The 15,743-nt window shown below is 35.0% G+C and overlaps 1 protein-coding gene across 3 annotated transcripts in view; it reads left to right on the forward strand.

The window, feature by feature from the left end:
• Positions 1–11,662, forward strand: part of Cd36 (CD36 molecule) — a 49,992-nt gene extending 38,330 nt beyond the window's left edge. For all 3 annotated transcript variants that reach the window (XM_052719886.1, XM_052719885.1, XM_052719883.1), the window contains exons 9-15: positions 2,562–2,631; positions 3,655–3,842; positions 5,011–5,129; positions 6,112–6,185; positions 7,736–7,790; positions 8,537–8,701; positions 10,071–11,662. In XM_052719886.1, the coding sequence (XP_052575846.1) occupies positions 2,562–2,631; positions 3,655–3,842; positions 5,011–5,129; positions 6,112–6,185; positions 7,736–7,790; positions 8,537–8,701 (671 nt within the window). In that variant the 3' untranslated portion in view covers positions 10,071–11,662. The remainder of the gene's footprint in view (positions 1–2,561; positions 2,632–3,654; positions 3,843–5,010; positions 5,130–6,111; positions 6,186–7,735; positions 7,791–8,536; positions 8,702–10,070) is intronic.
• Positions 11,663–15,743: the final 4,081 nt, after the last annotated feature.

Genomic DNA, 15,743 nt, shown 5'->3' on the forward strand with positions numbered 1-15,743 from the left:
GAAAACGACATAATGAAGACAATGAAAGTTAAATAAAAAGGAGGCTCAGGAGCTGTTTACCTTTTCAAAGGCATAATTGAGTCGTGCAGGTTTACTTAATTTTGTTCTGTCTCATAGGGTGGAAAAGCAGGAGCAATGGCGTTAATGTTTTCCAAGGGTACTTCCCCAAATAAATGTTCAAGTATTTCAACACTTTAGTAGTTACATAAGCCTAATAATCCTTAGACAAAGAGAAATGTACTGTGCTATTCCTAAACAGTAAGAAATGCTTTGTGTAGAAGGGAAAAATAATTAAAAATTCTGTTTGAAACTAGAATTGGTTTAACTAAAGATGACAGAGCTTTGGGAATTGCTTAGTGTCAATTACAAAAACATCAGGCATGAAGCTGAGAATGTAGAGGCAGAAGGAAAAGGAGTAGAGATAGAGGTGAGTCGATAGGGGAAGATCCTTGTGAGAGGGTCCCTTGTTATGGGACCAGGAGGGGGGAAAGTGACCACTGAAACAAAGATGCCAATGTGTGGCTATCATAATCTGAAAGTGCATCTTCCTGCTGTTTGAAACTCATCCACTGAAAGGTCTGATACACATTTAGAATGTTTCTTTTCAGAAAAGCAACTCTGGAAATGGGGAGATACTTTGGTTAGTAGACAGTTTGACATCCAAGAACAAGAACTTGAGTTAGATCCTCAGGAACCAGGGGAAAATAAACAAACAACAACATTGGAAATGGTGAAGTGTACTTGTAATTCTACAGCTGACAAGGCTGAGATGGTTGGGTCCCTTGGAGCTCATTGGCTGACCTACCCAGTAGGCTTCAGGTCCCTATAAGAGACCTGGGCTCAGAAATGAAGATATCCTCTGCCAAATATAACAAGAACGGTCTCTACCCTCTTTAACCAGACCCCACCGTTCAAATCGTCCTCAGCACTGTCTTCTAATCTCCTACTAATATGGCCCATTAAGCCCTGCTTAAAGCATTCCACTGCTTTTCTAGGCCAAAGTCCCAAAGTCTACATTCATAAAACAAGTAGCATGGTCAAAGCAATACCAACTCCCTGATACTAGCTTTTGTCTTAGTTATTGTTCTATTGCTTGATGAAACACTATAGCCATGGCAACTCTTATGAAGAAAAACATTTAATTGAAGCTTGCTTATAGTTTCAGAGGTTTAGTCCATTGTCATCAGGGAGGGGATGACTGCATACAGGCAGACATGATGCTAAAGAAATTAGAATTCTACATCCTGAAATACAAGGAACAAGAAGAGTGGGACACTAGGCCTGGTTTGGGTTCTTGAAACCTGAAAGACCACATTTAGTGATATACCTCCTCCTACAAGGTGACACCTATTCCAAAAAGGCCCTACCTCCTAATCCCTCCCAAGTAGAACCACTCCATGATGACTAGGTATTCAGATTTGAGCATATGGGGGCCTTTTTTATTTGTTTGGTTTTGGTTTTTGTTTGTTTGAGATAAGGTTTCTCTGTATAGTCTTGCCTGTCCTGGACCTCACTCTTTAGACCAGACTGTTCTCTAATTCAGAGAGATCTTCCCGTGAGGGCTGGGATTAAAGGTGTGTACCACTGTTGTAGAATATTATTTTAAGATGTGCTACATTTGTTTATGCTGTGGAATATTTATTTAATGATGCACAGATGTATTGCAGTCTTTTATGTTGCATTTATTTAACTCTGTGAAGCTGTGTTACTGTGCCTGTCTAAAACACCTGATTGGTCTAATAAAAAACTAAACTGCCAATAGCAAGGCAAGAGAAAGGATAGGTGGGGTTGGCAGGCAGAGAGAATAAATAGAAGGAGAAATCTGGGAAAAAAGAAGAAACAGCAAGAGAACAAGGAGAGAAGGATGCTACGGACCAGCCACACAGCCACACAGCCAGTCACGGAGTAAGAGTAAAAGTAAAATATACAGAATTAAGAAAAGGAAAAAGCCCAAAGGCAAAAGGTAAACAGAATAATTTAAAGTTAAGAAAAGCTGGCAAGGAACAAGCCAAGCTAAGGCCAGGTATTTATAATTAAGAATAAGCCTCCATATGTGATTTATTTGGTGGGACCCCAAAAGAGCAAAAACAATCAACAGTTTGGCATTCCATCATGGGAGCAAAGAAAGCTGAACAACACACCACCACTACCCAGTTATGGGGCCATTCTTATTCACAACATCACTCCCTTACAGACATGCCCATGGGCCATTTTGATCTTGACAACTCTTCAATGGAGGTTTACCACTCAGATCACTCTAGGATACATCAAATTGGTAAAGACAGCTAGGGCATCTGTTGTGATTGAAATGTGCTATAAGTATATGTATACTTTGACAATGAAAGATATTTGATTATATATTGAAAACAATAACTTTCATATACTTAATAAATAAAATATACCTCTTTTTATTTCTGAAAGTAAATGTCCTACGGGTAACTTTAAAATCATATATGCAAACCATGTTTTATTTCTACTGACTACATTGGAAAGAGAGATTTTTAGACTTTTCTAGGGTTCACATCACATAAAAACACTTGTCACTGCTTGATCTTTGACAGATGCAGCCTCTTTCCCACCTTTTGTTGAGAAGTCTCGGATACTGAGGTTCTTTTCCTCTGACATTTGCAGGTAAGTTTCTGGAATGTAAACATTAGACTTTTTCCATTCCAGTCTTAAAGCAAAGAATGGGAAGCCTAATTATTTACATTGTTTGAAAAAATAGACAAATATTTCTCTTGATTTCTTAAGAATGAATGTGACGATATGGAATTAACATTTTTGTTTTTTTCAAAGTACCCTATGCATTCCAACATTTTATAGTGCAAGCCATTTTTTTTTGTCATTTCTGAGTACTCTTTATCATGTCTGCTGATAAACTTTCATGATACAGCAATCAAGTGTAAAGAGAATACCTGGTCTTTCTGAAGATGTCTAGAGAAGATGACACATTTGTTACAGAGCTATGTTAATGATTCACACAGCAAAATTTTTTCAAACTGTTGGGTTTCAGATTATACCCATGAGTGCTGAACCCCACACAACTACTTCTGGTCCCCAGTCCTATCCCTAAAGATGATACTATAGGCAATCTTTAGATACCTGAAAATCATTGCCATATAAAACTTCTGAGAACAGTGCTTCTTCACATAGGATTAGCTGAAGGTCAGAGAAAATATTAATTGAGCTGTGACACACTGAACTGGGCATGGTGGACATGGGATAAATGGTAGAGATCTGTTCCATGCACACATCCCACCAGGTGAGCAGCTCTTTCTTTAAGCTCTTTTCAAAAGATAGAAATTTCATTTAAATTGAGTACAAATAAAGAATTTGAATAAGTCATATAAATATTGATTGCATAGAAGAATTTAACTATGAGAAGCATCCCTGACATTTATTCCCCATTACAGTTCACACGTAACCTTGACATTAGAAGGTTTTTAAGGACTAAAGAATTCATATTTCATACTAATGTTTTTAATCATGGTATGTTGTAAATTGTAAAAACAACAACATCAATAGGTTTCCTAAGAAGTTGACTGTTTTCTACATTAAATCAAGAATATAAACTAGAGTTAACAAGAAGAATCAGATCTCCAGAATAGGATTCAGGCTCCTAGTATGAAGCTCTTTCTTCAAATGTCCATGTAGGTCCATCTACGCTGTGTTTGGATCTGATGTTGACCTTAAAGGAATCCCCGTGTACAGATTTGTTCTTCCAGCCAAGGCCTTTGCATCACCACTGCAGAATCCAGACAACCACTGTTTCTGCACTGAAAAGGTCATCTCAAATAATTGTACATCATATGGTGTGCTAGACATCGGCAAATGCAAAGAAGGTGTGTAGATATGCTCATTATCAAAATTCACATACATTTTTTATTTAATAATGTTTGGGAGTTTTATTCTTTAAATTGTAACATATAAAAATTAGATCAGTCTAGAGAACATTGTATTGTGAAAAATAAGCCATATTCAGAAAGATAAATATCACAAATTTTCTCTTATATGCAGAATGTAGAGTTAAATCTCACCCTCTTGTATGTGTGCATGTGCGTGTGCATGTGTGTACGTGTGTGTGTGTGTGTGTGTGTGTGTGTGTGTGTGTGTGTGTGTGTGTGTGTTTGGGTAACGGGGAAGGACCACAAAGTCTTAAGGTAGGGAAGAGACACCCATGAAATTCATGTGACAAGAAAGCTTAGATGAAGGCTGCCAGTGAGGCAGAAGAATCCCAAAGAAAAAGAAAACAGATGGACAAGAATATGTGTCATGACATATAATGTAATATTTACCCATAATTCTTTTTGTTGAGCATTTAAAATTAAAGAAAGCAATGGTAACAGAAGGTAGCCTTTGGTGGCAGTGAATGGTGCTTTCATATGCTTTTCTTGTGTTTGGGTGTCTGTTGTGTTTCAGTATTGCAAAATTGAGTTGTTGGGAAAATCACACTGGTATTATGCCATGTTATTTTGATGGTTAGGGGAACAGAAAAACTCCCAGTACACAATGAATTTCCTAACCATCTTCCATGGTTGTAGTTTTTTGCACTAAGAAAATGGAGAATAAAATTAAATAAGCTTTGCTTATGTCCCTAAAGTACGAAGTGAAAAGCAAAGACCTCAGAGCCATCCTTGTCTTATTTACGTTCTCTGTAGTACAGTGAAAATAAAGAAAACAAATTACTGAGACTTTCAGTGCTGTCATGGCACCAATTGAAGTTTGAGAACATGTATCAAGCGCATATGTATATTTTTCTAATTTGTTTAGAGTTGAACATTTGAATTCTAGAAATTAGTGTGTGAAGAAACAGACATCAACTGGCTGCTTAATAAAATGTCACAGAGTTTTATGTTGTTTTGCACAATAATAAGCAGATGTAAAGCTCTTGCCTCAGCATTTCAAGAACAACTATATTTTCATCTATGAAAGCTTTATCCTCTAGCGAATATTTGAAATGATATATGAAATGTAATCTATTTCCACTTGTCTCTTAAAATGTGTCTTCAGGAAAGCCTGTGTACATCTCCCTTCCACATTTCCTACATGCAAGTCCTGATGTGTCAGAACCTATTGAAGGCTTAAACCCAAATGAGGAAGAGCATAGGACATACCTGGATGTGGAGCCTGTAAGCCATCATCTTATTGATCTGATTTGGTTAATATTCTTCAAAAAATTAAAGCAAATAATTTTATCATAATCCTGGATAATATGCTTAAGATCACTGAAACTGCCAATCAGGATAGCACTTATTTCTTCCTATTCTGATGTATAAATGGCATGAAATTCAGTTTTGTTTTCAGCATGTGATATCTTTCAGGGCTTTTACTGAACCATGGATTCAGGAATTCTAATGATAAGAGTTAGGGCAATTACCTTACAATTTTATACATATCATCATCATCATTATTACATTTAACTGGCATTGCTTTTGTGAGGAATGACTGCTATCAGAAATCAAAGATATTATGATTATATGTAAGTTTCAGACAAAAATCTATAATAAGAATAATGTATAATAGTTGCTATAGTACTATTATTAACATTTAAATTATCTTGATATTCTTTTTGAAACCAAAAGGGAGACTATGGTTGCAGCTCAGTGATCTAACATTTGCCAGGAATGCATGCTCAGGGACTAGCTTTCAGCATCTAAAAAATGCAGGAGACACATTCCTGCTAAAACAGTAGAATTCTGTAACGTTGCTTTTTACTGATATGTGGACTAACTAAATATTTGGGCATACAGTTCAGGAACTAAAGTCACTATCTGAGTTTGCCTTTTTATATTCTTTTTTACTGATGTTGTTGATTTCTTTGAAACCAAATTAAGTAGATTTCACAGTTTAAAGATGACTTTAATGTTAGCTAGACAAGAAAACTCACTCTTTCTCTCTCTCTATTCATATATAAGTATTATGTATATATGCACATGATTACATGTACTTATGCACAAAGTTTAATAGATTGTAATTTCCCAGCCTTAAAAAGTCTTCCATTTTAAATTCAAAAGGACTCTCTTTGTGTCATAGAAAAGGTAAAATCTGACTATTAAAAAAGAATGTTTTAGAAGCTTGTAATTACTTAACTTTGCCTTTTTTTTTTTTAAGATAACTGGATTCACTCTACAATTTGCAAAACGACTGCAGGTCAACATACTGGTCAAGCCAGCCAAAAAAATCGAGTGAGTCTCCTTAACATTGTTGTTTTTATGCAATTAGTAGCATTTTCTTATAAGTATGTGAGTAGATTAGTGAAAATGCAAAGACTGTCTTATAGTTTTTCATCATTATGCAATTACACAATTATTAAATGACTAGGACACATTTTACATGAATCATATCTGGTGCTTATTGAAATGGCATTTAGGTATTTTAACTACTGTTAGTTGCATGTCATTGGGGGGCACCTCTTATGTACACTATATCCAATTATTTCTACTAAAATAACTTCTCAGTCATATACTTTCCTAGATTAAAATTTGTACCTATAAGCCAATAATATAATTAGAAATCTACATTAGATATATGAATGGAGAACCTGAAAAACATCTGTGTTAAAATTAATTCACTGAAGGACAGGTAAGATAACAAAACTGTACACATACAAACAATTAGATATCAAAAATAACACATAATTGATTTGTTATATAATATTTAAAGAGCACATTTATTGAATTTTAACTTGCCACTAAAATAAGTTTTCAGTGACTGCCATTATATATGTACATGTGTATCACTATTTACTATCCTTTTACTACAAAACATTTACACAAAATGTCACATTGCTGACAGGACTACAGTCTGACAGGACTCATTTTGTAAAATATAGTCCAGAACACTGGCGTGAAGCCACAGCACACTAGGTTTGTAGCTCCCGATGGTGAGTCATGCGCTAGGAAGACAAAACTGAAGCAGGCGTTACAGTCGAACAGGGTCCAGATACAATGTGAGTGTCAGTGGCATTTTCAAGTCTCCGATCTGTAATATGAGATAAGCTAAACAAAAATCAGAACCTCTGAAAAGTACATGGAACAAGAAATAAAATGTCTAATGTGTAAAACCCTCAATAATTTTATACTAAACATTCTGTATTTCGGCAATGTTGGCATTAACCGGGATATAATGAGTGAGGAAAAAGTTTAACTTCTGTATTTATACTTATCATTTAGCAAACATTGGAAAGGGATTTAAAAAGTCATTTATTTTTTAAACAAAGTATAGTTACATTCATAATATTAGATGAGTCTACCTTCCTTCACTCCTCTCCAAAAAATTCTCATAATAATTATGATGCCGCAAAGATTTATAATTAGTTTTGTATTGTATTGTAGAAAGAGATAGAGCTATATATTAACATTGCTTATTTAAGAAAAGAGAGAGTGAGATATTTAGGTGTCGCTATTGTTTTCCTGTATATTAATTTGAATTGCTTTGCTGTTTACAGAGACATGCATTTAAAGTGAAATTACAGTGAGAAAAATAAAAATAAGCTATTAACATTAGTATATAGATAGGGGTAGTTTGAAATTACATCACATGGATATGTATGACTACTGTGTATTGTATTAAAACTTACAGAAACCTTGAAAAAAAATTAATTCACTGAACAGAACAAAATCAAAGAATTTGAGTAATATTGCAAGACTAATTGAATTCTAGAAAATTTATTTATTCTAAATGTCTTTTATATTTGTATAAATATACCAATAATTATTTTTGATGTGTATTATAGAGCATTAAAGCATCTGAAGAGAAATTATATTGTACCTATACTTTGGCTTAATGAGGTTAGTATTTTATTATTCATTAATAACAATTTTATGTAAAAGCTTTTGTTATTTAAAATGACATGTATATTATAATATTTGAGGATGTATTTACATTGCCTATAAATATGATCTTACACTTTGGTATATCCATTAGAAAAAGAACAAAATTACATATAAGTATTTGTTAAGTTTTATGTTTTTTTCAGACACACAAATAACTTTACATATTTTACTTATCATACAATTAAAGAAAGAGACATGCATACATGTAATACCACAGAATTCAAGACTATTTGAATATAACAGTGGTAATAAAAACCCTATTATTCCTAAACAGGACATATTAGAGTAGACTGACAATCCTATCGACTGATAAACTATTTTACTATAAACTTCTAAATTGATTAATCACAGAATCAGAAAATGCATTGCATAAAGCATCAAAGCAAGTACAGCTGTCAACGTTTGCAATTTCTCCCTGAAACCAGGAAGCAGCATTTGGAAAGTTATGAAATATTTCAAAGAATTCCAAAATCAAATGAATGCTAGTAAACTGATGAGTTCTATACAGCATGACCAAAGTGGGAAGGGAGTCATTACTGTACATTGGCATGTTCAGAATGTCTACTTTTGGATGCAAAGTGAATTTTACTGACTTTCTGAGGCAGCTGACACCTACGCATATGTTTAAAGAAGAGGATGGTATAGACTTATTTTATTTCACTAATTTACTCAAATAATGTTAACTGTTAACTTGATTACAGACTGGAACTATTGGCGATGAGAAAGCCGAAATGTTCAGAAGTCAAGTGACTGGAAAAATAAAGCTTCTTGGCCTGGTAGAAATGGTCTTGCTTGGGCTAGGAGTGGTGATGTTTGTTGCTTTTATGATTTCATACTGTGCTTGCAGATCCAAGAATGGAAAATAAGTAAGTGCTCTAGCAAAGTATGTATTCTTTAACTATTTTCATCGTATCAAAAAATGGTTATAAATTAAGGCAAAAATATTTCTAGACATGTTTAGTCAACTATAATATCTTAAAAGATATCCCAGTTTAGGATAAGTTTGTAAATTAAGGAACAAATGATGACTGAAATCATGACCATTGTAAAATTAGCAGAAATACAACTTTTGTCCAAATTTAGACTTACTCATTTCTTTTATTTTATGTCAATTATTGAAAATTACAAATAGTTCAGGAAAATTATAATTACAAAATTTTAGTAGATTGAAATTCATAAGAGCAAGCCAAAAAGATGAAGATCCAGGAATATATAGATTTTGATGAAATACAGAGTTTAACAAAATATCATCATAAAACTTGGATGGCTGCTGGCAAGATACCCAGACACATGAAATAAAAACAGCTAAATCTATTGCATGAAAAACATTATTTTCAATAAAAAACATGAGAAAAATAAATACCCTCCTCCCAAAGTTAAAATATTTTAATATTTCCCATTAGCCTGACAGCAAGTTATGTGTATTCATGTCTATAATAGACTAAAAAGACAACTAAAATTGATCAAATCCCTGCTCAAGGACAAAAGCATGCCAATACAAGTTATTATTTTTCTTAATTACATGAATAACTTCATCAATGATTAATGATCCTTGGATATAAGTTTGTTTAGGTTCATATATGGCTAATTGATAAAAAGAATTAAAAGCTCCTAATGTCTTCATCACTAAGTGTCTGTTTTATTAATATTTTCCACTGTTATAAAGACATATTGCCTTTTAGAAAGCGTTTTCCACAAAAACAGACTTTTCCTTGGCAATAACTTGACTGTGCTAGGCTTAGAACTATGAGGGGCAGGTTGCTGAAATAATCATCTTTGAACATTCAAAAAATTATGTGTCTGGTGAAATCTGTGAACAATTGCAAAAGGAGATAGTTATATAGAAAGGAATATAGTAAAGTGTTAAAGAGAATGTGGTTTACCGCATACATTGTGGAAACACAGCAATCTCAGTTTGAATGCAGTGACATAAGCGCCTCTTCATGGAAGACAGTCTTGAGCATATTGTGATGTTTGGCAGTAGATTTAATTAGCTTCCCTCCCTGGTCTTCTTATGCTCAGCTCCTGAAGTTAGGATTCAGCTTTTGCTGTGTCATTCTTGAATGGGAACATGTGTCCCATTAATGATGAAACTCTTAGAAGACTTCTCTCTTTAGCTTGAGATATTGGGCTGCATAATTGAAAGTGTCATATCTTGGATATGTATGAAAAGATTATATTAGATTTTCATTATCCCACTGCTTTCTGATTGGTAATGTTTCTTCTTCTTTACAGGTAGTAAATGAGTCTACATTTACGCACTGGCTACATAAAGATCTTTGATAGAACCAATCTACAAATGGAGACTTAATATATGCTTTGTTTTTATAAAACACACCTCTCTTTAGTTGAAGAAATGGTGGTGTGCTCTCTCTCTCTCTCTCTCTCTCTCTCTCTCTCTCTCTCTCTATATATATATATATATATATATATATATATATATATATATATATGAACTAAGCCAAATCATATTTCAAAAGGATTAATATGTCACTATAGCCTATATTTTAAAAAATCCAGCACTTTATAAAGTCCATCATTTGTAACACTGAGTGGACTTCAGTTTCTGTAGAACCAATTATTCTTGTTTTGTTCTGATTTATTGATGTGCTCCCGGATGGCAATTTTCAAGAGTATAGATTCTAAGCAATTTTTCTTTTCCTTATTGGAGGGAAAACACCATCATATATGGGTGTGACCTTCATTTACAGCAATGATGGGACTGTCGCCACATATATCTCATAAGGATGAAATATTTTGAAAGACATTTAAGAATGAAAAATGAATAATTGGCATATGAGCCATTGATTATATATATATTTAGGTCTCTTTCTCTCTGAAGTCCTTGGCACAGCAAGGTCAGATATCACAGATTTTTTTTTTATGTTCTAACATTGAGCTTATATGTTTTGTCCCTCGCCATGAAATGGACATTGTTAACACACTTTAACTCTTCATATTTAAAGCACGTTGTCATGTTCCATGCTGCAGAGCTTTCAGAGACTGAGTCGATTTTCTTCTTTGTAACCTCAGAGAGCTGTTATAGTATTAAGAGTTGTAAATGGTAATAAAGGAATTATTTTGTGGAATATTACAAAAGTTAGAATGTGCCTTAAAATGTATTTGTGATAATATCTCCTGCTTCCATAGTTACCTAAAAAGGACTAGTTTCTAATATTAAAAGACATTGTTCCTTATAAATTTTTGTCTAGTTCCTATTGCATCACAAAATGTCATCTTTCTATGGAAGTACTCCATCTGAAGCCATATATCTTTCTGAACTATTTAACCACTCTGCTGTGTCTTAATCCAATTGGAAAAGACATTTGGTTTTATGTTTATAGTAGCATTGTGAGACTAGAGGTTAATTTCTTTCCAGTGGGAGATACATCAATAGGTTATTCTGCTTTCTTTAGCAGAGTGACCTATTGTAAAGAACATTAGTCTCAACAAATTCTATATAGAAAAGAAAATAGAAACAACCAGTTTGTGTTTTATGCATAGAAAGATAAAAGGAAATGGGAGACAACTCTCCTGTCCAGTTATAAAAATAATCAAGACTCACAGGATAGCTTGGGGAAGGAGTGTTGGATCAGTGCTTAAGAACACGTGATGTTCCTCCAGAAGACCTGGGCTTGGATCCCAGCACCTATATATCTCCTTACAACTTTATAAAACTCCTGTTATAGTAGATGAAATACTCTCTTCTCTCCTCTGCAGACTCCTGTATGCATGTGATGAACATATATACACTCATGCAAATAGATACACATGGATTTGAAAAAGATCAAGAAAGAGTATATGAGAGGATTTAAGGGAGAAAGGAGAATGGGAAAATGATGTAATTATACTGTAAATATCAAAAATAAAAGAAACCACTTAAATAAATAAATGGCAAAATTTAAAGATGTTTTAAAATAATAACAACAGATGCAAGTTTTCAGGTTAACTTTTTAAATTCTACTTAAAAACTCAAGTTAAGCTAGCACCTTTTAGGAAGAATGTTTCATATCTCTGAGGATACTCAAAGCATTAAGTTCAGTATCTCTTTTAATTTGGATAGAAAATAATCGCTCTTAAGATATTGATAGAAGCACCTTCACCAGAGTTTAGATAAAAGAGATGAATGACATCATGGCACATGGCTGTAGGGTTAATGGGTGATGACTGGATCTCCCTGGGAATGGGAGATAGAAGAGATTTCATGATTGGACTGAGGGCAGGTAGGGATGGGAACATGAGATTGCGGGGTGGAGTGGGAGAGTACTAAAAAAGACTACTGGAAAGGGGGTGGCATTTCAGGGTCAAGTAAAAGCCTGGTGCAAGAGAATCTCCCATGAATCTACAAGGATGACCCCAGCTAAGAGTCCTAGCAACAGCAGATACATAGCCTTAACTGACCATCTCCTGTGACCAGATTGGTGCCTAGCCCAATTGTCATCAGAGAGGCTTCAGCCAGCAACTGATGGAAACAGATGTGAAGACCCACAGTGGAGTACAGGGAATCATGTAGAAAAGGAAAAAGGACTGTTGGAACCAGAGGGGTCAAAGACTCCAAAAGAAAACTCACAGAATCTACTAACCTGGGCTCATTGGTGTTTACAGGCACTGAACCAACAACCAGGAAGTCTGCATGGGACTGACCTAGGCACTCTGCATGTATGTGACAGTTGTATAGATTTGTCCTCATGTGTGACTCCTAAGAGTGGTGACAGGGACTGTCTCCAACTCTTTTATTGGCTTTTGGGACCCTCTCCTCATACTGTGTCACCTTGCCCAGCCTTAATACGTGGGGAGGTGTTTAGTCCTACTGCAACTTGATATTCCATGTTTTATTGACATGCATGAAAGACCTGTCCATTCATAAACAGAAATGGAGGAGGAGTGGATCCATATCCCCTGGTGGGAAACAGAGCAGGGTGGAGGAAGGACTGGGAGGAGAGGAGGGAGTGGAAACTGCTGCCAGGATGTAAAATAAATAAATAAACAAATTTATTAAAAAAGAAAAAGACGCATTGAATAGAAAAGAAAGAACAGTTCATTGCCCACATCCCTTTGTCTTCAAACCCAGTGAGACTAGACTGGACAGAGAGAATTTTAACCTGGGTGAGAGAGAAACATAAGCTTTAGACTTTGCTGTAGACTTTAACATCAGATGTGCCACAATAAATCCTAACATTGAGAGAACCCTACCTCCCATATCCCTATGCTGATACAGTCTCCAGAGTAATCAGTGACCAGTCAGGTACCCAAACTCATCAAGGTGAACAGCCTGTATCAATACTAGGAAAGTACAGTGGCTTTAGACTTCAGGAGAAACTCTGGGATTGGGTGATTTCCATGGCTGTGAACTTGAGACATGTCCCATTGTGCACTTGCCAGTGATCACACAGGTCTTCTCTGCAGTTTTATGGGGCTGAAGCATCTAAGAACACTGAAACAGGCAAAGTGGCCCAAATATAGGTAGTCAGCTCTGTAATGATTCTTGGGATAGCATTTAATGACATTTTTACACAGAGGTAGTCTATAAAGAATTGAAAGAGTGCTTCCTCAGGTGTGTAGACATTAATGTAGGATCATAACCTTAAAACTGGTAGGAATCATGATATCACCAAAGGGTGGAAAGGTGGGGACATGACCAGGTTTCTTGGTAAGAATTCAAAATAACTGACCTACAGATGTTGTAGCAACTTAAAAATGTAGGGAAATAATTGAACTCAATAAGAAAAAACTATGTGAACAGACAAAAATATTGATAGGGATTGAAATATCAGTAACATTATAAGATTCTTGGAGCTGAAAAATAGAAAGAACATATTAAAATTTTCTTTCAAATGCATCAAGATCAGACTTGCTAAGGCTAAAGAGAAATGCAAAATCTCAGTTACAAGTTATTAGAAAATACAAAACTCTTTCTACACTGAGGGGTTCTACTTCTGTGAATCAAAAATATGAAAGGAAACATAATACGTATATTGAACATGCACAGATTTCTATTATTATACCTTAAACAATGCAATAACTATATCTTATATAATAAGTATTCTAAAAGTACCTTGCAATCTATGAAAAGAAGTGGTCAGCTTATAAGAAGATGACAAGCAATTTTACATAAGGGATTTGAGCACCTGCAGATTTGGTATCACATGAAGTCCCAAAATCTGTACACATATATGAAGAACCCTAGAATCTAATTAAACAAAAAAAAAATTGAAACTCCATGAAGGAAATGAAAGTATTTAAGATAATAGATAAATAAGAAAATACATTCTCAAATCAAATTAAAAAAAGAGAAAATTAAAGGGATAGTACACTTGCTTAAAGAAACAGTAACATAAAGCATTCTAAATAACTCAGACCTTGGAAGCTGGCAGGCTAGCCTTAAATCTTTACCTCTCCTCCATTCTTCCAAATCCAATCCCAGTCTAATCCCTAGATCTGTAACAGACCTTCTAGTTAACACTTTCTACCCCCATTCCCAGAATACTAGGCAGATCCCAGTGGAACACCCTGTTTTCCTCCCACCTGTGGACACCCCCAAAATCCAGCCTCCTAGCCCATCCCCATCCTCTCAGCCACCTATACCTAGAAACACATTTTCTCTGGATTCCTCAGAGGCCACATCAATCAGCCTCCCTGAAGAATTTCCTACCAGCCAACACATAGCCACCATACATACCCAGTAAGCCACGGAGTAAGAGTAAGATTTACAGAAGTAAGAGAAGGAAAAGCCCGGGGGCAAAAGGTAAACAGGACAATTTAAGGAAAGCTGGCAAGAAACAAGCCAAGCTAAGGCAAATCATTTATAAGTAAGAACAAGCTTCCATGTAATTTATTTGGGAGCTGGGTGGCGGGCCCCCCAAAAGAGCAAAAACAAACAACAACTTTTTGGCATACCAACGTAATTCTAGAATTTCCATAGTGCCCAAGAAAGCTTAAAAAAAAATGACTCCTTTAAGAGTTCCTGTAGGACATTTCTGCCAGACAATGAGCCCTTGAGCAGCTAGTAAATTAAGTAGGAACAAAAAAGTAAGTAAAAATACCTGCCACAGTGCAAGCATTGGCATTCTAGAACTCTAAGAAGATTGAATGCAGTTCTTAGTCATGAACCTCCAATTGGGCCATGAGGTTTTAGGCTTGACACCACCAAGAAGTGGGTGGAGTAGCCAGGTATAGGTTAACAATGTAAAGGTTTGGTCACATGGTCAAAGAAAAAAAAGGCTAAAAGATATGCAGTAAAAGAGGTCCAGATGGAAAAAAAAAACTATAAACAAGTTCTGGTGTGTTTTGCAATGTATGTAAGCTTAAGAAAGAAAGAATATGGGTATACACAGTCATAGAAAGAAAGAAATAGTTTAAAAATAAAGTCTTTAAAGAGAGAGAGTAAAGAAAATATAAAAGAAAAAAGCTACAAAAGATGGGAAACACACAGAGAGTCTGGATCCTGTATAGTATTATGCTGATTTTGAATTTTTTGATTGTTAATAAGCAAACAACAGTTGCTAAGAGAGATGGGATTGAAACAGAGACTGACGAAATAAACTAACCTATATACTTTAGGAATGCCTTAAGTTTAAAAAAGTAAAAAAAAACATATTTGTCAAATGGAAGTCAAAAATGTTTTTGAGTTTTGTGCCCACAGGATACAAGAGGTTGTGAATGCCTTCAGGAATAATATGGATCAGGTTTGATCAAGGTAGACCTCCTGAACCTTGATAGGTGGTATCTATCAATAAAAGTTACAGCTGGTCTTCCCAGGACTTTTTCATTATCTCAAAATTTTTTCAGAGACCCCCTAAAGATGCCTCTGCCCATAGCCAGCAGGATGTAGTTTAGAGAAAACTATGCCCACATTCCCAAGAGTTGGACGGTGGTGGCTTTTGGTTATTTGGTGGGTTATGAATGTTT

Source organism: Peromyscus californicus, unplaced genomic scaffold (assembly GCF_007827085.1).
Source record: "Peromyscus californicus insignis strain IS unplaced genomic scaffold, ASM782708v3 Scaffold_6__1_contigs__length_162567912, whole genome shotgun sequence".
Lineage (NCBI taxonomy): Eukaryota > Metazoa > Chordata > Mammalia > Rodentia > Cricetidae > Peromyscus > Peromyscus californicus.